The sequence below is a fragment of the Dermacentor variabilis genome, chromosome 11, assembly GCF_050947875.1.
Source record: "Dermacentor variabilis isolate Ectoservices chromosome 11, ASM5094787v1, whole genome shotgun sequence".
NCBI lineage: Eukaryota > Metazoa > Arthropoda > Arachnida > Ixodida > Ixodidae > Dermacentor > Dermacentor variabilis.
This window is the reverse complement of record NC_134578.1, coordinates 29,973,743-29,995,475: the sequence shown is the minus strand read 5'-3', so window position 1 is coordinate 29,995,475 and position 21,733 is coordinate 29,973,743. Positions and strand designations below refer to the sequence as shown.

Here is a 21,733-nt window from a genome sequence, read left to right as displayed (position 1 = left end):
TGTGCCAGAGTATTCACCAGTATTATTGCTCTGTTCAGTGAGCTCAGGCAACATATGAACGTGAATTACTCGTGCCTAAATTAAATTTATTACACGCTCAGAAATACATGAAAGAAAAAATGTGGCTGTCTAATTGGAACACCTAATGAGGGCCATACATATATTTATATGGAGGGTGATTTCTTCTTTCGTACCTAACTTTCGTTCATAACTTGCACATATTCGTTTTTCAGATTTCACTACATGCACAGTCGTCTATCCCGAAACTAGTAATGAATTTCTCTGGCTTAATTGTGCTCTCCGACTTTACGGGTCATCTTAGCGAATTTTCCCCGCTGTTCAGTGCTTTCAATATTTAAGTATGAGCGATTGCCATAAAAGACCAGGCAACTTCTATGCAAAATTTCTTTTTCACATTTGGTTTAAGCGATAGAGGAAGTACAATCTGCGCGAACAAGTTTATATATTTGTAATACACAACATTTTGTTCAGTTTTTAATCACTTCATTCAGGTATATGCAGTTGCAGAGAACCTCTCAAGACAGCTCGTTTTGTCTGACCCTTCTAGAGTGCACATGTTCCTATATCTTCTTCGTCAAAGTGACAAACAGTTACGGACCCGCCGTAGCTGCTTAGTGGCTATGGCGTTGGGCCGCTAAGCACGAGGTTGCGGGATCGAATCCCGGCCACGGCGGACGCATTTCGAAGCGCACGAAATGCGAAAACGCCCGTGTGCTTGGTTTAGGTGCAAGTGAAAGAAACCGAGGTGGTTCAAATTTCCGGAGTGTCCCACTACGGCGTGCCCCATAATCAGATCGTGGTTATGGCATGTAAAACCCCATAATATATCTGCAACCAGCTATACAGTTTAGCCTTCAGGGGGGCTAGCCTCTACACAATGACCAGGCCTGCATGTGACGTAGCTGATATTGTGCTGGGTGCACTTGCAAGACTGGGACTATAATAATATTTGGGGTTTTACGTGCCAAAACCACTTTCTGATTATGAGGCACGCCGTAGTGGAGGACTCCGGAAATTTTGACCACCTGGGGTTCTTTAACGTGCACCTAAATCTAAGCAAACGGGTGTTTTCGCATTTGGCCCCCATCGAAATGCGGCTGCCGTGGCCGGGATTCGATCCCGCGACCTCGTGCTCAGGAGCCCAACACCATAGCCACTGAGCAACCACTGAGCCACTGAGCAAGTGAGGGAAACAAACGTACAGGCGAGAGAGCTCTAGCAGCTGAATTTTATTTGAAATTTAATGTGATCATAAATACATTGCCTTACAGCCACATGACGGACATTTTACTACCGAGTTTTAGAAGGAAATAATCTTTTTCAGCAACACTGATTGTGTACTGACACACTAGGAAGCTTCGCTGATTATAGCAAGTGCTTCTATAATTTCTCAATAACTTCTGTTCCTGTTAATTGCAGCTGGTTATGATGCAGCCTAAAGAAAAGCAGGTAGAAACCTTCATCATTGCTATGTGTACTTAGCACTGTCAACTGATTACAATACCTATGATTGCTCCACGTTTGGCTATTTTTCACAGTGCTGTGTAATCAGCCCCCCACAAACGTAAACGAACGCGAGAAACTATACAGGCAAGAACCATATTCCCGTGAAGGTTCCAAGTGCACTTTCACTTTCGCTATATCCTTCCGAGCCTCTACCAAAAAATGTTTGTCACTAAATCACTTTTTTTATAATTTTTTGTGGATTTTTAGTCAATTCGCACAAATACTACAATTGTGTTAAACGTACCGAATATCAGCGCTCAACAACCCAATGCATTTATGGAATATTTTGACTGCACCGAAACATGTAAAAAAGATTTCAGATAACTAGAAAGCACCCCATCGCAAGTAGAATAAGATATACTCATACTTTAGGAAAATTAATGCAGTGATTAAAATGGCAACTAGTGCAGCCGCAACAAGTAAGCAGAAAGTCCAACTTAAGTAAAATAAAAAGCCCTAACGAAGCAGTTATTAGATCGTTGCATGTGAAAGCGCATTACCTCGCGAAGCAACAATGCAAGCGATTATTGGAAGATTTTACTTGAGTACTTGTCACAAGGAGCAGAAAGGATAGATCGCATGGCTCAGACATACAGTCGACTAGTTCATACGACCCTTGTGGTATCGTTAGGCTTGGTTGAGTTATTCAAGAAGACGAATTAACGAACGGCGCCAAAATGAACTAATTAAAATAAAATTAAATTCTGCTTGATGAAGTGTGTCATCGTCAACTGAACACAACAATAAAGTATTAGAATACTCATAGACCTACATGCCGTCGTCAGACCTTGACACACAGACCGGAGCACTTTCGATGGCGCTGACAAAATCCTCAAAGGAGGCATCGCCCAATGCACAGCGAATATTGTCATAATCAATGTAGGACAGACTGCCGTCATCACCACCATCCCTTCGGGGGAGGCGTAGCGCCATTTGCTAAATTTTGTTTTCAAGGTTTCAGTAGACGGCGCATGCATGTATGCAGGGGATGCCGGCGGACTTCGTATTCCGGCTAAATGAGTTAGTTTTCCGCGCCAATGTGTGGTTCCTCGCCGGGACGTTCTAGCGTGTTCCGATTAGGAGATGAGTCGAATTAACCGAGATCAAACTAAAGGAGCCCAATATGGTCATCTTTCATTTTTGTTGATCTTATTACCAGTGGGAATTTTATGCGTGCCATTTTATACTTTAAGCAATGGCTACGTTGTCATATTTTTTATGCAATGTGTGCGTACGCGTGCGTGAATCCCAGGGGAAATGTACGTGGCGCTCGTAGGCTAGAATTATTTGTAAGAGAAAATTCCAGCCAATCCTGATGCTGGGCCCATTATTAGTGAAGGCAACCGGCCAGTGGTGAAGATCACTTATGAAAGAAAAGATTTTGGAATAGGGCCCTAGTTTTAAATAATTTTATTGCGTGAGAAACTCCTCCATACAAAACATAAAGTGTGGTTCTGATTAGACACTACACGCCAAAACCAGTGTGCCTAATACTAAGTGAAAATAACTTTTAAATAACCACGCTGACAACTGATGCAGTTTTGATTGACATTATGAAATCGTGTACCACAGGTCTATTCCTATTCACAACAGATAGCGAAGATATGTTGGCGCGGTAATTGTTGCGCAGGTGGTTTTCATCAACCTGCCGGAAGTATAGAACTGTGAAATTCATAAAAATGTGTCGTAGATTGCTCAGTTAGTCGGAACACGCAACTATCGAAGTGGTAATGGGATAGCTATAAATAAAAGTTCCTGTGAAGGAATTCTCACCACGACATGCAAGCTCTCACTATCGAAGAAAGAGCTGATTTTATGATTGTCGGCGGGTTTTTTTACTCAAATTTCCTCTGAGATACTTATAATGACAGCGTAACGTCGGCCCAATGTACACAACACATAGGTTGCTCTTATACAGCTTGTGCTGAACAGCCATTCGAGTCTGAAAGTTTTGCCACCAAGAAACAGGCACTGCGCCTTGCGTGTTGAGCAGAATCATCAAAGATGCAGGTATGTGTTTTCTCAGTCGGAAGGAGTCCATTTCTTTCCTGCGGCTCGTTTTGATGATGACAATAGGGAGCGAAGACATGGTTGACCTTGGCTGGCGCTAGACATTGTGAAGGGAGTGCTCAGGCCTGCCCTTCATGCGTCAACACACAGCGTTCTGCACAAAGGAGTGCCTGCTAGGCCTGCAACAGAGGGTCCGCTCCCGTTGCATGAGGCTTCACGATGCAACTAGCCCCGGACGAAATGATAAAATCCTCAGCTCTGTGCGCTTTTGTGTTTTTGACGATATCTTTGACAAGACATTGTTATGGTAAGTGCTGCATGTGCGCGCGAATTCGATTTCACGCCTACAGTTAAAGTACTAACGTGCCGCCGTGGGCTGTATATTTTCTGAAACCACTGCGCAAGGCATAATTCTCGAAATCGATCTTTTTGTACGCGCGCATGTTTATATTTAGGTTTTTGCCCAAAGCCAGTATTTTGGTGAAGTTGTACATGTAATGCGCTTCAGAAATCGGTTTTCTTTCGTGAAATATCGAGCGAACTCTGAGAAATGCTAGATGAGGGTATCAACGTACGTGAAAATGAACGCGGTTCATGATTTTATTAAATTTGGTGCGAAATCTGCAACAACTGCCAATTAGGGAGGTCATCTAAATCAGGCACGCTGTAAAACTGTGTCTATATTTATTTTGGTCATGTAGCCACACCCGCTGATGGAGATTTCGCCAGTGTGAACTGTTGTTCTTGCGCCTTGGCAACAAAGACTAAGAAAATGCTTTTTTACATAAATTTTTTGAGGGTGCATTGAAATTTCTGCCTAGAAGATAGCATCTATTATTGAAAGGTAATTTTTATATCTTAAGTAAGAAAAAAGTCAATTGTACGTGCTGATTCAACGAAACTCGTTATTCAAAACAATTTCTATGTAGGCAACTATTAACCTCTCTGATCATTTCGCGAGAATCACGGCGATTTGAGCAAGTCGCAAGAATTAAAATGTCCTTAAGACCCGAAGCGACAGATTGATGCGAAATGACGCCTTTCTTTTTTAAACGACTCTTAGCAGCTTGAGATTTTCAATGATCAATTCAGGCACATGTGCTTTCAAAGCTTACATGGTGTGTTTTGCTAGAAACGGGGCTTCTCTCTCCGTTGCTATCATGCCAACCAGCTGCACTGTTTATCACGTAGAAAGGCAGCTGAATGTTCCAGAACCTCACATCAGCTATAGCTGTGAATTCGTTACGCTATTTTTGTTCCAGCGCTGCCACGCGAAGTCAAGCACACACGCAGCAGCTAAGCCTAACTGTGGGCTAGGGGAGCAGCGGCTTACAAACCACGAGTTTCGAGCGATTTATAAAAAAAGAATAGCTGCCAATGAGTGCGCTTCTGCTTGGTCCTTGTGATGTAGAAGAGCTAGTGATAAAATGCTGAGAACATTTATGAGAATTTCTTGGGCACGACATGTAGTGTATAAATTTTACGTGACATCGCTGTGGGCTCATATGTGGATGACAAAGTGGCACCGCGTTTGCGGCACAGGAGCAGTGGAAAAGCATATTTCACGATGGCGTCTAAATCAAGCTTATTATACCTTGTTAAGAACAGCCAGCTGCAGTGCAAGTTTTGCCAACCAGTTGCGACTGTGGAGGCAACATTCCGGGAGCGTCACCGCACACCTCTAGCCACGGCGTGACTAAGTCGACTGTGTGTGAACAACAATACGTGCGTCCTCGACTCTCTGTCGCTGGAGCCGAGTTTGATGAAGTCGCTATTGTAAGTAAACGGGCTCGACGGACCAGCTATTGTTACTGAGCCGCGGGAACGTCTACTCACACCCCCTCCCACGCGCCGACCAAGACGCCAGACAATAGGCAACCGGCGGGCGCGCTGCAGTTCGGGGAATAAATGCCCCTACGGTGCCGGGTCGTCTCCCCTGCGGTGCCTGGTCAACTCGCCTACGGTGATCAGACGGCCGTTTCCGTCACCTGGGTATCGGGGGAGGACCGAATGTTTAAAAACCGCTCTTGTGCGGCTGCTCAGTACACTCTCTCTCAAGGAGTCATGTTATACTGACGTACTTTCTCAAACAGTCATGTTAGACTGATATAAATACTGTATATAAACCCATATTCCTCGTTCTCGATGAGAAGCAGTCCTTCCCTTCATCAACGTCCTCAGCGTGGATAAGTTGGACGACGGCATGGGCCAGCTACCTTCTAATTCATGCCCGACTCCAATCTTGACAACGGATCAGGAGCGATGGGATTGAACCCCCAATCATAAGAAGCTTTACAAGCTATGGACAACCGACACACGAACACACACACATACATACAGAAAAAGTAAGGCCCACAAGCAAAAGTGTACTGCACTGCGCCACGCTTTACAAGCCATCAGGAATCAAAATTAGGCTACCCAAAGTGTTTTATTAAAGCTCTAAGATTTCACTACAAGCGCGAACGCTGCGGTACGTTAAATGTTGTAGGTATTGAAGCTAAGTTAAAGCTCTTAATCTTCGCGAAGCCTGATTTTCTCAATATTTTTGGAGGTTTCAAACTGAATTATCTACGCACGATTCAAGACAGCAACACATCTTTTTGAGCACTGAAACAGCTAACAATCGAAATACATATACAAATACAATCAAAAAGTCACATATGTACGTGCAGAAACATACGATCGCACGATATATGTGCTCTTCAATTTGGTTTATTTATTTCTTTCCTTCGACGCAGTCGCAAGCGGAGAAATAGAGATTCTTGGCTTCGGTGTTAGACCTGCGAACGAACCGATGGGTGGACCAGGACCCATGTCTGGTGGCATGAATGAACCTATGACCAGAGGTAGGGGATTTTCTGAGTTGAACGGTGAAAGCTCATCTGGGGATTCTGGTAAGTAACATTTAAAAAAGAAGCATTCGCACGTGAGACTCATTACTGAAGTGTTTAGTAGTTTATGTAAATAGTTTCAGGTCACTGGAACGCAATCGTTTAGCACTTAGTGACAGAGAGACGTGACAGCCCAAACAAGACAGTGACAGGTTTTCTCTCACGTGGTTTTAACACTACTTTCTTTAGATGAAAAAAATGCAATAATCGATTGCATTCTTCCAAATGTTGAATTCTTTACAATTATTTTCAGGAAAAATCCTATTCCTACAATGCTAGACACTTACCTGCGTTCATACGGTTAGTCCTGCAATGCATGAAACTGCCGCGGGTACTTCATTCCGCTTCCTACTTCAACAAAGCCTGCTAATTTGAAAAAAAAGAAAGATGGTCTGTGCTGCCCTTCTATATGGATACGGTTTACCGAGTGTGAACTAAATTGTTATAGTGAAGTTTCATTTCGTAAACGCGGGTTACGCGCAAGCATATGGACGCCCCCAACATGCACAGTAAACACCATGGCGCCGAAGCTGAAACGCAAAAGGCGCCAAAGTGGTCGCGGACGCTACATTGTTCTCGAGGGTGCGGTGCCTGGCGTGCCAGAAAGTAAGCGCAAGTGCTACAGATGCAAAGAAGAGACGCCGCGAAAATGCATAGCGAGCACCGCGACGTTGAAGCACAAACGCAAAGGGGGCGAATGCGACGATTCTATTCTCCCCCTCCTTGTGCATTTCTCCTCCGGCGTTCCCTTCCCTGGCGGCTTCAAACATAATCTCGCCGATTTCACAGATGGACGGTCTACCCTCACCCGTAAAAAAACGTACAGCAGAAACCATCATCGATTATTTTCCGAGTGAATGCTAAGTCTTTTCTCCTCTGCGCATGGCGCAAAGCCCGAACAAACCCACGTCCTCGCGGGGAAACACTCACTCGAGGACCGCCACATTAGCGTGGGCCGCGACACCCGGCTATATACGACCGGAACCAGAGGCGATCACAGATCCTACATTCCGCACAAAATTCGTTTTCGGCAAAGTGCTTGTTTGCGCATTTGCGTCCCGCATGTGGTTGTACTCCAATCGGTGGCGCTTGGTCTCTGTGGCCTGATCAGCTGCCGCTCGCTCGGCGTAGTGCTGTTCGTCAAACTGGCGTCGCTGCTGCTGCTCGCGCGCATGGTCACGTGTATCTCACCAGCTCGTCGCTTTGCCTCCTTCCTCGCCGCTTCGGTACGCATCGTATAACTCAGTAGTCTCTGCAGAGGCTTCGCGCTCTGATGCTGATCTTCCGCTTCATACTTTTGAGGGCCCATTGTTGTATCTGCAAGTACTGGCCTACGCGCAACATAGCGCTGCTAGAGCAGCGGAAGCACGTCTATTTTTGACGAACATACCCGTACCGGCGAGTGGAGAAGGATGCGCCAAGCGAGTAGCCGTGTGTGAGCAGGCGCGTGGGACAGCGCGCGCATCGGCGACACACTCAGTGACCTTGGACGGCCTAGAGTTTGAACTTGGCTCCAACTAGGCAAAAAAGAAAATGCTTCGCATTTAATAAACCAAGGAAAGACGCAGGGAGTGAAAAAGCGCTGTTTTCCCTCTTTACTAGAGGTATATTTGCTTTGGTTTTTGCGCTCAGTAAATTCCGTTCAAACGCACCTTCACCATGTAAAGAAAGCTTGTAAGCTCTTATGCATGCTGCCGCAGTACGAATAAATTTAGAATATGCATGCTGCTAAACGGGTGACAGTTTAGGAACAGAATAACTGTCCTTTCAGTTGTCATGCTGATTGGTGATACTTTTATTTTGATAAATATTTAGAAAGTTTTCTTATGAGATAGTTTGATAGCCCGCCGCGGCTAACAGCCACGTAGGTATTGCATTTGCGTCATTTGCGTCAGTGCAACACCTATAGCAACAATCGCGATTCACGCAACTATATGCACTGATAGACTATGTCGCAAAGTCTTGTAAGGGTACGAACACAGTACCGCTGTGGCACTTCACCGCCTGTCGCTTGGCGCTCTGTGGTTGCCGTTTGCGACAGCTTTTCGCGCAAAGGCGCCTGGTTATTGTGCCACCAGGCGAATAAACCCGAGTGCTACTTTCAGTGCTGACGCTCAAGCAAAGCACCAATGAGCGAATTGCTCAGGTGTCGTCTTAGCAGCACACTCGTGGAAAGTCGGAGAGTGAGGGTGCCTTGACGTTCCCTTCGCGTGCAGCTCTTTTGGCCGGAGAGGATTTTGAGGAAGCCGAGCCACCCCAGTGAGAGCAGCTGATGACAAAAGAGCTCGGACAGCGCGTGCGCCAGTGGCCTCTACTCCTGCCACGTGCAACGGCAAAATCTAGAATAAAGAGTTGCAGCGTCTGCAGTATTCCGGTAAACGCATGCGCACTGGCCGTTTTACCGGATGAGCGGAGGTGCACTCGTCAACTGCCCGCACGGGGCAGCCACCTGGTGGCGCAGAGATCAACCAGACAAACAGAGGTGATATTGCAGTAACGAAGTGTTTATTACTTTGCTGCTGGTGCAAATTTTCCACAGCAGCATTATTACGCGCCTGTCGAAACTTTACACCCGCGGCAAAGTAGAATGCACTTGATTAAAGCAATATTAGCGATGTGTTTGTTTGGTTGAGGTTTGTGCCACCAGGTGGCTGCACCATGCAGGCCATTCAAGTTTGCCCCTCCGCCCCTCCGGCCAAATCGCCAGTTTCATTGCGTTTAACGGAATACTGGACACGCGAAATATCTCTAATGTTGTAGCCAGCGCGACGCAGCTAGCCGCTTGACGGTGCTGACGCGTGTCACACCAATGCGGCAAGCTTCCTGCCAGTGTGTTACACGCTTAAAATAGTGCATTAAAATTCTTCCCCTGAACTTTCCCTAAACCGAACTTTCAGATAAATAAGTGAGTGCACCGATAAAATTTATTTGCTGTACAGCGATGCCAATTACAAAACAGTTCGTATCATTCACGTTTCCTGGATATTTGGGTTACGAATATCGCTTTAATATGTCCGCGCCGGGTCGTCAACGACAGTAAGTCTCAATGCGAAACAGGCAGGGTACGTGCGCGTAATGTTTGCACAGTTTGCCGAAAGCCTCTTTTGTGACATAGCCAGAATGCATGCTGCACAATAATTACGCAAGGTGCGTCGGGAAAAAATCTATTGCAATCCTACAATTTAAGTTTAATAAAGATGTGTCAATTTGGGAATTGCAAATGCTTTCATAGCCCAAAAACGCAATGGAGCTGGAAGGGCCACTGTCTAAAATGAGAATCTTCCAGCTACGTCCCGTAGACCATATTGTTGTTCTGTTCACTGGTTACGCTGTGCGTGAAAGCGTAACACAGTACAAGCGCAACTTTTTGCCAAGCTGATTTCACAACATGATCGTCCTGATGACGTCCGTGTATAGTGCACACATGCTCATAAGCAATGGTCGGGCTTCAGTTTTTTTAAGCAATTCGTACTACCTGCTCGATGTCTCTAAGCCTTTATGAAACACACATTTTAACCACTTCTACTGAACTATTTTCGCCTTTGCTTCCAGAATTTCGTATGTCCAGCAGTGGCGGCGGTGATTCCGGAATTATGGGACTCAGAAGAGTGGGCCCACTCCTGAACGGTGGTGGTCCTGCAGGCAACATGGGGAGCGGCACCTTTGGAGGTTTGAAATGACTACAGGCTTAATGTCTAGTTCGTGGAAGCACGTCCCGATTCAACAAACAATCAATTTTTTTGCAATGCGCAGTTCACTAAAGCTCGAAAAATGTGCGCCATTCACAAAAGTTCAAAGGAGACGTCTCAAGTGGTGTACCAGCGTCTTACAACACAATGACTATAATTTTTTTAGCACCAGCAGCACTCAAGTCTTAATCTAGGCTTTAGGGCAACGTGACTACCAGCCGGGTAATCAGAACTGGGACAATAAGAACAATGACTACTTTCAACGCGGAGACGCGCTGGAACTGCGCTGAATTCGGTTTTATCGAGACACGGAGTCCGCTTGCATGCAAAAAGATGGAGAACAGAAGTGGACGCAGTCAACAGGCTTGGTGGCGGAACCCCGGACAGCGTTCTGCTTTCCGCTGCTGGCGCGAGCGTCTCGCTAACGGTTGTTCTTTGTGCACTAGCATTCTTGCGTAAAAGCTGTGTTTGTGGACCCCTACTAGAAGGAAGGAACAGGAAATGTCAAGCTAACGTTATCTCTGTGCGCCGACTAAAGCCGATGGTTTCCCATCGGCCTCATTTCTTTAGCAGTGATGGTGCAGTGCCTGGAAAGCCACCGGCGGCACACTTCGTCCAGTTGCAGTGTTGTGTTTCTTTGTTTCTTTGTAGTGTGCACAAAGTGTATTTTGCCCCAAGTATTCTTTGGTACGTCTCATGCATTTCAGTACTATTTAGTTGAGGTTTTTACGAGACTAGCAAATTCGGGCTCCACCGAAACTGATGCGCAGACACCGGGGAAGGCCTCGTCAGAGTGCAAAGCTGTGGGCGACTGAGAGAATATCAGGTATCACTGGAAGTGATCAGAAGGAAACGTGATGCCAGACACCCGGTGTCTGGTGGACTTCGGCACAGCAGCAGTTGCCTGGCGAGCTGAGTGGCGGGATCTTTTGGAACCCGCCGTGTTTCGTGCAACAATGGCTTGTGCAAAAGAAGGTTTGATCGCATCAAAGCAAGGAAAATGGCAGAACATGTTTTGAAGGCCTTCGCAGTTTTCATGCTCGTATTTCAATTGAACTAACTTAAAAAATGAATGAAGCACGTAACTAATGAAGTAGTGATGGGAAGCGCGTTCTCGCACACCTGAACATCAAAACCGTGCTCTGTCAAATATTGTGGCAAAATATAGCTTTGGAGATGTGAGCAACTTAAGGCAACGCTTTATCTTGTTTTTTGTTAGTTGGCTGAGGGCGTCACTTTAAGATCGCGTTTATATACTGCTTCCAGCACTGCTGCTCTGGTGTGTAAAATCTATGCATACAAGAGGAAATTCGTCACGAGAAAGTAGCGCCAGAGTACTTAAGAACTGCCACAGCAAAGCGTTTTGTGGCATCAGGAAGATCCACATCTAAGGATGTCCATACAAGATCAACTTTCAACTGCAAGCGAGTACCTTGGTGCACATTTTTATTGTTTTCTTTGTGTCACAGAGCTGTTGCAAAATATATATGAATTAGCAGGTTACTATATTGCGAGAGTACCATGTGACCTTTCTGTTTAAGACATACCAAGACCGAGAGAAAGCGTAACACAAAATGAGAGGGAAACGACGTTCAGCAAGCCACAACCAGGTCTTAACCACCAGGATTTTAGGTCAATAAACGACTCTTGTGGATGGAACAGTGTATTCTTTTCAACCATTAAAATTGTCAAAAGTACAGTGTACTCCAATTGGTGAATACGCGATAGGAAATTTGTAGGCACAGGTTAGAGCCAACAGGCACATTATAAAGGGCACATCATTGGATAATGCCGTCTCCCTACTATTGAACGAATATGTTTCTGCTACGTATGGTATTGCAGGCAGGTTGACCTCTAACAATCTCAACGATGGTGGAGGCGGAGGCGAAGGTGGAGGCGGAAATGATGGAGATGGAAATGCGTTAGCTAGCCTCGGCCTAGGCCCGGCTGGTTCTGCGTTGGATTTGGGCAACGTTAACTTTGAAGGTTGGTAGCTGTTACTATATGGATTAGCATGCTGCTATAATCTTTTCGATCAAGGAACAGCATGCAAAAAAGACTACAAGGCCAGTGATGTATGAAATTGGGGAATTTGCAGCCGGAGAATAGAGTAGGCTGACTTCTTTAGGTATATTTGTATGCAATACAATAGAAAAGTTCGAAGGCAGACGCAAAAGTCAGGGAACAGCACAGGTTCGCACTATCAGCTGCTGCATTTGAGGAAGCAATACAAACATAGTTGAAGGTCTGCACATGTACGAAAACACGCCCTTTTGATGACCCTCCAGGCGTCATCAAAAATAGAAACGGAAGCTCATCTGCTTTTTGATCAGTAGTAATGACTTTGTCAATTTACCTTACAGGCAAGTTAATTTTTTTTTTAGTTGACAGATTGCGAATGCGTTAGTGGCAAATCTGTCAACATGAAGAACGGCAAAAGGTGGTTGCTGAAAGGTTAATTTGAAAAGGTACTTTGACAAGGACCATCTGAATTTCTTTTTAATCACCCCTGGTTTTGTGTATTTATGCACTAGTGCCACACTGAGCTGCCGCTTTAATTTTATCTCAAGTCGCTCACGAGTTGGTAGGCACTAGTGGTATTGGTGCCCGTGTTACTTTTTGGCCTCTATTATTGATTCGATATAACGAATAAGCTCGCCCAATATCCTGTTTCTTCTAGTGATATTTGTACGGTGAACAAGTTCTCTGTCGTGTTATGGAGCCAAGCGGGTGGTCCCACTGTGATCCTCTACGAGGCTTCGTGATCTACACCAAAGTCAATGCTTGTGCAGGTGGGGGTGACGGAGGTGGTTTCGGTGGCCTTGGCCTAGGCTCGGGTGGTTCATTTCGATCTGGCAGTCGCAGTTTTGAAGGTTGGTGTCGATCTCATTCATGTATTAGGAGCTTGCTACATTTTATTTTCACATATATAACAACATAGAAATTACAGTGCGTATGCGGGTACGAATATACATTTAGAAAATTTGAAGCCAGAGGACTGAGTGGGCTGATGTAAAATACAGATCATTCTACATGTCTGAGAGAGACCTTTGAAGTGCGATGGAGTGATTATGCTGCTATTGCTGATGATGCGACTCTCGCTACGTCCAACAGCCTGTACAGCACAGCTGGTGTAGGTGGAGGCCAAGGCGGCTTGTCGCCTAGCCTTGGCATAGGCTCCGGCGTCTGACCATTGGGATCAGGTGGGGTTGGTTTTGAAGTTTGGTGGCTGCCGTACGTATCGACTAGGATGTTGCTATGACATACGTTTATTGAGTAACAGCGTGACAAATGAAATATGTGCCAATGAGTGAACATGAGAAGAAAATTTGCACTCACAAGCAGCCAGACGACATATGAGAGGGATAACTGTCCATCTGTAGCTCATAAATATTTTGGGGGAAAACAAAATTTTGCAGCTTTAAAGCATGAAGGAAACCTCTTGACGTACAACAAGATCAATTAACAACAACATAGTCTTAATTACAACATAATCAACAAGATCACTGATGCCTCTTGTGCAGGTGGAAACGGTGGAGGTCCATCATCTAATCTCGGTGCGGGCTTTGGTGGCTCGTCCTTCGGGTCAGGCGGAGGTAATTTTGAAGGTTTGTAGCTATAATACTTATGAAACAGGACGTTGCCATGAGCTGTCTTCGATCATGTAAAAGCATAGATATAGGTTGTGCATGTACGTGCGAGAATAGATTACGAAATTTGCAGTAAATTCTCACCAAACTCATATCTCACCCAACGCGAGATATGCTTAATTGTAGGTCTCTGGGAGAGGTCTTAATCCTGTTGTCTACATAAACATTTCACTTGCACTGATTTTGTAGGCTCCCTGGAGTCTAGCAACATCAACCGTGAACGAGGTAGAGACGGTGGAGGTGTGTCGCCGAACTTTGGCGCAGGCTTTCGTGGCTCATCGTTCGGCTCAAGCGGCGGAAATTTTGAAGGTTGGTAACGGTCCAAATTATGGATTATCAAATTGTTCTGAGCTATTTTTGATTCCTAATGAACATCGAAAATAAGGCCTGCAGGTGGGCTGAATAAGATCAGTAAGTTAAAAGCACTGATACCTTTGAAACGAGGTAATGCATGAGTGCAATCACCTGCCTGCTTATGCAGCGGCAAATTTTGGTGAGAAGCTCGCTGTGACATGGGCGGGCCAAGTGAGGTGCGCTTTCTTTGTCCGAGTAAGTTGCACATCTCACTCCTTATTCGAATCAACCAGATTTAATCAGGCATAGGGCGACGCGTCAGTCCTGGTTTGAGGGAGCCCACGTGATTCGACTCAATGTCAGCGGGGCGCCGAATGAGAGCAGACGTGCCGAAGCGGGCATAAGTAGACGAGACACCGATAATTCGGAGCTAATCTTGCCCAACTTGTGTACGTAAAAGTGGGGTAAGTTGCAACAGGAGCCAATAAACCTGATTGATTCAACGTGAAGAAGAGGTTGGTATCCGTTTTATCAAATTTCACAGACGCAAGGTGCTCGCTTTTAGTCTGGACATGTTGGCTATGCATTGAATTCGTTCGAATACCATTATACAGCAGCTAAGTATAATTTAAACGGTATAAAGTATTTAAAAATATGGCAGAGTGGGCCCTCTATAGCGCTGCCCTCTAAACTCACGCGCATGAAGACAGAAGCATCTATATGCTGCACCTGAAACGAGCCAATGGTTTCACGCTATTAGATGTACATCTACCATTACATGTCTAGCGGCTACAATTACTGTGCGCTGCTCATTCTGAACCACTGTAAGTTGTGATACGACGAGTACAAATGAAGTGAGCACTCTCAATGAGTCGGAACGTTCTATTCTGTCCACGCCATTGAGTCTGAGCTCCTGATTACGTGAGCCTGAACCGCTGATCTTGTCCATTTGAGTGAAATTAATATAGTAGGGTTTAGTCATCGCACGAGCTAAATGAGAATGCATGTGTTCAATTTTGGTGAGACTGTTTTCGAGTGAGAACGGCGGCATTTCATTTTTGGCGCGTCTGAGTAAGCAAGGCTGTGCGTGATTTTGTCAGTCCGGGTGAGCCTTAAGCTAAATATTTATTTTATGACTGAGCATGAGCGAGCTTTATTTATTTTGCTGACCTAGGCCTGCTGTGACTATGTCCGTTGCATTGACGCTGGCATATTTGTTTTTATTTATGCGCACAAAAATTAAGCCTAAATTAAAGAAGCCCTCTTAGAGCAAATTTCCAACATATAGCGAAAGACTTCCTACACTCAGACACCTTCTTACACTTACTTTTGTGGCTAGTGTTACAACTGGAACTGGTTGCTCATAGTCTTCCTTTGTGCTGTTTTCAAAATGACGAATGCAAACTTGCCAGTCAGTTCCTGCTTCATTATGTTATCAAAGTGTTTGCAGTGGTGAACACTTCATTGCAGTTATCTCGATGTATTGATCAAGAACGTATGTTACGCTCAAAAGGCATATTACATTCGAGTAAGACACGACATTAATAAATTCGATTAATGTCTGCATTTACCGCACAATTGTTGTTCATATTGATACATTACGAGCAGTTATGTTAAGCAAGGATGACGCACAAAAGAACAATTCGTATTATGTTTAACAAGTACCTGCAGGTTATGGTGTGAATAGATGCCTCGAAGACAAAGCTCATTAAATGGTAATAGTTTAATGAAAAAGTTAAATGACAATAGAAAAGACTTAACTCTGAAACACTCGCTTGAAGGTGTGAATTCTAGACATTTTATAATTATCAGTAGCCCAGATGCAATAAGATCACCTGCGAAACATTTTTCGTGATGCACGTGATGCCAGAAATGCCTTTCAATATTTTGTTTCTCAACTGCCATAATTTACAGGCGGTTATCTCATAAAAATTAAGGACTACAGAATATGCTACTGCTGCGAACATGCATAGCTGCTGCTAGAAGTGCTCGCGAAGTATACCGGCATGAGTGACACAAACCTACGAATGTGAGAAGTGTTCCCATTGTTGCTAGGTTTCCCATATGTGTGAGCGACTATATGCCATGTGAAATACTGTCGCTGTCAAATATGGCACCACATTGCATGAAAAGATTGCGGCGCAAACTCTATATGCATTTTAAGGTTCATCACTTCAATGAAACCTGACAATCGTACTTGCAACAATGTGGAGGCGCAGCAGCGTGATAGCGGGGAAAAATGAGATGGGCGCACATGCGGCTTATTATCATTCTTTTTCTGAAATTGAGGCAAGAGATTTTACTTTTAGATGTCGAACCTATCTATCTACACTCAAGATACCTTTACAGGATATGGCGAATTATCAAGAGGCCCACAAGGAGGTCCAGGGGGTGACGTCGACAGAGAAGGGCCACCTTCGAATGCACAGCCCTCGGGTGGATTCAGCGGAGCTGGTGGCAACTTTGGAGGTGGCGGTTTTGGCGGTGATGGAGGTGTCTTCAGTGGAACCGCTTCAGATCGCGGTTATGGTGGTTATGGCGGTGCCACCATGCCGGCGCGGGCACGACCATCGCAAAGAACGCGAGAACTGCAGCCAGAAACGTCAAGAGGCAGCAGCGAAGAAAATTCGGAAGAGGCAGGTGAGAATTTTGTAGAGAAACTGAGCGCAAACTTCCTGTTACATACTTCAGTGTGTCATGGAACCCGCAATGGGTGTATGCCAATATTATCGCAGGGAAGCGTTAAGCTTCATTATCGGCAGAAACCTGCCGCCGTTCAAGTTAAAAAATGGCAGGAAAGGGAACTAATCGTCATGAGTGTCACTCAACACCTATTTGATTTTGATCTGGGTAACACTGAAAGCGCATTTGATTTTAAAAGTAAGAGAGAAGTGAAGAGCAAACAAAATTACCTATGCTGAAATGCTAACTCATGATAATGTTCATTATCTTGATGAGAAGATTCAAATATCTGACTAGATTGACAGATGATTGTCTTACTTTCAGCATCAGTAGGCGAAGTAGTAGAATGCAGTGTAGAGTGCAGAGAAATGTGTACACATGAGCATGTCCATTCGCTGTAATCCTGTACTAATATTTTTTAGCCCACCAGCATGCGAATGCTGGTGAATTAATGTCAAATTCCTTTTATCCTACTGGGTACTTTCAAGGTATGGTCAGCTAACTTGTATAAGGCAAAATGCGAATGTAGCAGCAGACCAGCCTGCCCCTAGATAGTGCATAGAAAATATAGCATACAGTCGCCTCTTTTCAAGAGCAGTTCATAGTGTTCATCATGCGTGCAGTGACATGGCTAAGTTTAAATTCGGGAAATTCACGCTTCGCTTTTATTTTGATCTTTAGACAAGAATAGCCTTGAGAGGTCTCAGTAATAATTGATGGTAACTATGAATTATTCACTGACATTCAGACGCGCATTTTAGAATAATAAGTAGAAAAGTATTTCCTAGCAAAATTTGTGTACTTACACACCGTATAGATGTCACCACTATACAGCCTCCACCCCTTTTGGGGACGTAAACGAGGAAAATGAAGAAAAGAAAGGTTTTGTTGAGGCGTTGTGGCCGATGATCTGACATCTTTTGAGTCGGCCGTAAACAGTGTGATGAATGACTTCAGTGGGGCGACGACGATTGAAAGGCCTGTGAGCTTGACATTCTGCGATGTTATTTAGAATGATTGGTAATTCTGCAGTTGAAAGCTTCAATGTTTTATCCCCGTGTCCATGGCCACAAAACTTGAACCTCCCTCAAGTATATGTGCATAGCTTATCGAGCTCTTGTTCACGACCCTTACATGTACCAGATAACCAACACTTGCTCATAACAGGCCAGGGCGGAGGAGGTGGAGGAGATAGTGGAGGTGCTTCGACATCCCGGAGGAGAACCTCGCTCTCGGACTTGTTCGACATGAATGGTAAGCGAACTTGTCTGCGCCTGACGTTTCTCAAATGATCGACTCGTACCTTTGCTCTTATAATACCAAATCCTTTTATGAAGCCAATTTCAGTGACATCCTTCAGATCTGGGTCACGCATTAGGATCTCGGTCAAATGAAGTTGGCTGGCCTCTCCCAAGCTAACCCACACTCACTCTCGCTCTTCAGAGTTTGCCAAGGCTCGAACCTGACTTGAAATTTGTGGATACCGACGTAGGAATTACTTCATTAACCTGTGTGTATTTGTGTGGCAAGAATAGTAACCTCATTCAGCTCGCCATTGCCAAAACTCATTGGATGCCTTTACCGCAATTCTATGTCGACCAATGCATAGCTCCTTTCCGCATGCGCTCTAAGAAGTTTACAACCTTCGAGCATGTGTTGTCCTCGAACGATAATCGTCAATGGTCTTGCTGGCACTTCCTTTCCTGAAAACTCTACACTTGCTACTTTCCTGTCAAGAATGATACGTCACCCTGACAACGCGCATGCCGGTTGTTACCTGGAAGTTACGGGCGCAGGGCTAAAGAAAGGAGAGGCACGAACAATTGATGAAGATTATTGTTTCAGGACAAGATAAGGTGCCAAGAAAGCGAACATGATTAGAGTGTGCGTGAAGGAGCGACAACTCCAATACGCCCTTTTGCTTAGCCTGAAAGCCGTTCATACGTTTCTAGACAGGTTTTTGCGTCCCGCCTGTTCAGCTTTCATTTTTCTGGCTGCGGAGTACCAATTATAGAGTTTGAATGATGCAGGAATCATTCCACACTTTGAAACCTGCCGAATGGAATGGGAGTGGAATGGTGGTGCCAGTCGACGCATTGGAATGGGCGCGCAGTGAGATACAGAAATTACGGGGTGAAGATGGAATGAAATGTGCACATATGGCCGGAGCGCTAAACATTCAGCGCGAAGGCAGGGGCTTCCTTCTTGATTTGAGCAGCAGAAACAAAAAGACCTATTACGAAGGCCAGGAAGACGGAGACAGCGCCTACCTTCGCAATGAGTGCATGTTTTTTCATGCTGCTCCTTTCAATATTGGAATACAAACTAGCCCAAAAAAGCATTCTTCAGTAGGTCCTCTTTGCTGACCTAATACTTGTTTGGTGTGCCTGAGAATCTGCTATTCACTTGTATAATTCCTTAATAAAAGCGGTAATTTTGTTACATTGAAAATGCCGTAGCAAGTCGGAAAAGGTATCAAAATGGAAGTATCAATAACTCAAAAGCCAATATTTAGTCTCACAAATGCTCAAATTAAAGGCTGAAGCGTAATTAGCATCCAATATAGTCTAAAATAACCGGATTGTACATTGACTTCGCTCTATCTCGGTTCATGCCACCTTACCTGTTGGTCATAATATAAACGGAAAGGCACTTCAACCGAAGTCGGCACGAAAGAATAGAATGTCGACGTATGTACAGTAAACTACAAAAATTTACGGAACACGGGATCTCAGAAAAATGTGAATATTTGCGCAACGTTACAACGCAGCATGGAATTCGCTTTTCCAGTCTCTACTAGTACTTCCGAACAACATTGCGACATACGCTTTTACTGGCTACAGTTACGCGCTGTTAGAATATTCAACGTTAACTGAGAGTCCATCGTCCGTAAACTTTGCTGTTCGACTGCACATATGCATAAGAAAAAGCGAATGACATAACTTGACAAGAATGAAAGAAATAGAGCGTGTCGAAGAAGTGTAAGGTCTGGCAATAAAATGATGAAAATATGCAAATGATGAAATAAAATAATGAATATGATGAATATGATGAAAATAAATGATGAATGATGAATGATGAAATGATCAATAAAATGATGAAAATGATGCAAATCTGCAGCATTAAAATGTTTGAAACGCCGCCTCTCCCCTCACCCCCTCCTCCGATTTCAGTACTCTTAGATACATATAAAATGCAGGTCGACTTTATCTTCTTTAGCATCGACTTCGGTCGATACGTGTTTGTTCGTTACACATGACTACATGAACGCTATATTTGTTCATCATCATCATCAGTCTGGTTACGCCCACTGCAGGGCTAAGGCCTCTCCCATACTTCTCCAACTACCACGGTCATGTACTAATTGTGGCCACGTCGTCCCTGCAAACTACTTAATAATCTCATCCGCCCACCTAACTTTCTGCCGCCCCCTGCTAAGCTTCCCTTCCCTTGGAATCCAGTCTGTAGCCTTTAATGACCATCGGTTATCTTCCCTCCTCATTACATGTGCTGCCCATGCCCCCCCCACCCATTTCTTTTTCTTGATTTTAACTAAGATGTCATTAACTCGCGTTTGTTCCCTCACCCAATCTTCTCTTTTCTTATCCCTTAACATTACACCTATCATTCTTCTTTCCATAGCTCGTTGCGCCGTCCTCAATTTAAGTACAACACTTTTCGTAAGCCTCCAGGTTACTGCCCCACAGGTGAGTGCTGGTAAGACACAGCTGTTACACATTTTTACCTTGAGGGATTATGGCAACCTGCTGCTCATTATCTGAGAATTCCTGCCAAACGCACCCCAGCCTATTCTTATTCTTCTGATTATTTCCGCCTCATGATTCGGATCCGCAGTCACTACCTGTCCTAAGTAGATGTATTCCCTTACCACTTCCAGTGCCTCGCTACCTATCGCAAACTGCTGTTCTTTTCCGAGACTGTTAAAGATTACTTTGGTTTTCTGAAGATTAAATTTTAGACCCACCCTTCTGCTTTGCCTCTCCAGGTCAGTGAGCATGCGTTGCAATTGGTCGCCTGAGTTACTAAGCAAGGCAATATCATCAGCGAATCGCAAGTTACTAAGGAATTCTCCATTAACTCTTATCCTCAATTCTACCCGATCCAGGTCTCTGAATACCTCCTGTAAACACGCTGCGAATAGCATTGGAGAGATCGTATCTTCCTGCCTGACGCCTTTCTTTAGTTGGATTTCGTTGCTTTCTTTGTGGAGGACTACGCTGGCTGTGGAGCCGCTATAGATATCTTTCAGTATTTTTACATACGGCTTGTCTACACCCTGATTCCGTAATGCCTCTATGACTGCTGAGGTTTTGACAGAATCAAACGCTTTCTAGTAATCAATGAAAGCTACATACAAGGGTTGGTTATATTCCGCACATTTCTCTGTCACCTGAGTGCTAGTGTGAATATGGTCGATTGTTGAGTAGCCTTTACAGAATCCTGCCTGGTCCTTTCGTTCACGGAAGTCTAAAGTGTTGCTGATTCTATTTGCAATTACCTTAGTAAATACTTTGTAGGCAACTGACAGTAAGCTGATCGGTCTATAATTTTTCAAGTCTTTGGCGTCTCCTTTCTTATGTATTAGGATTATGCCAGCGTTCTTCCATGATTCCGGTACGCTCGAAGTCATGAGGCACAGCGTATACAGGGTGGCCAGTTTTTCTAGAACAATCTGTCCACCATCCTTCAACAAATCTGCTGTTACCTGATCCTCCCCAAGCTGCCTTCCCACTTTGCATAGCTCCCAAGGCTTTCTCTACTTCTTCCGGCGTTACTTGTGGGATTTCAAATTTCTCTAGACTATTCTCTCTTCCATGATCGCCGTGGGTGCCACTGGTACTGTATAAATCTCTATAGAACTGCTCAGCCACTTGAACGATCTCATCCATATTAGTGATGATATTGCCGGCTTTGTCTCTTAACGCATACATCTGATTCTTGCCTATTCCTAGTTTCTTCTTCACTGTTT

At 44.6% G+C, this 21,733-nt stretch overlaps 1 protein-coding gene across 4 annotated transcripts in view; it reads left to right on the top strand.

Moving 5' to 3' along the window:
• Nucleotides 1–3,665: 3,665 nt before the first annotated feature.
• LOC142563941 (uncharacterized) overlaps nucleotides 3,666–21,733 on the top strand; it is a 29,531-nt gene continuing 11,463 nt past the window's right edge. The window contains exons 1-9 of one of the 4 annotated variants that reach the window (XM_075674686.1): nucleotides 3,666–3,844; nucleotides 6,276–6,431; nucleotides 9,981–10,097; nucleotides 11,960–12,103; nucleotides 12,910–12,990; nucleotides 13,642–13,725; nucleotides 13,957–14,076; nucleotides 16,411–16,701; nucleotides 17,911–17,997. In XM_075674686.1, the coding sequence (XP_075530801.1) occupies nucleotides 3,757–3,844; nucleotides 6,276–6,431; nucleotides 9,981–10,097; nucleotides 11,960–12,103; nucleotides 12,910–12,990; nucleotides 13,642–13,725; nucleotides 13,957–14,076; nucleotides 16,411–16,701; nucleotides 17,911–17,997 (1,168 nt within the window). In that variant the 5' untranslated portion in view covers nucleotides 3,666–3,756. Of the gene's footprint in view, nucleotides 3,845–6,275; nucleotides 6,432–9,980; nucleotides 10,098–11,959; nucleotides 12,104–12,909; nucleotides 12,991–13,641; nucleotides 13,726–13,956; nucleotides 14,077–16,398; nucleotides 16,702–17,910; nucleotides 17,998–21,733 lie in introns of all 4 variants that reach the window. The other 3 variants (XM_075674685.1, XM_075674688.1, XM_075674687.1) reach the window with 3 other exon arrangements.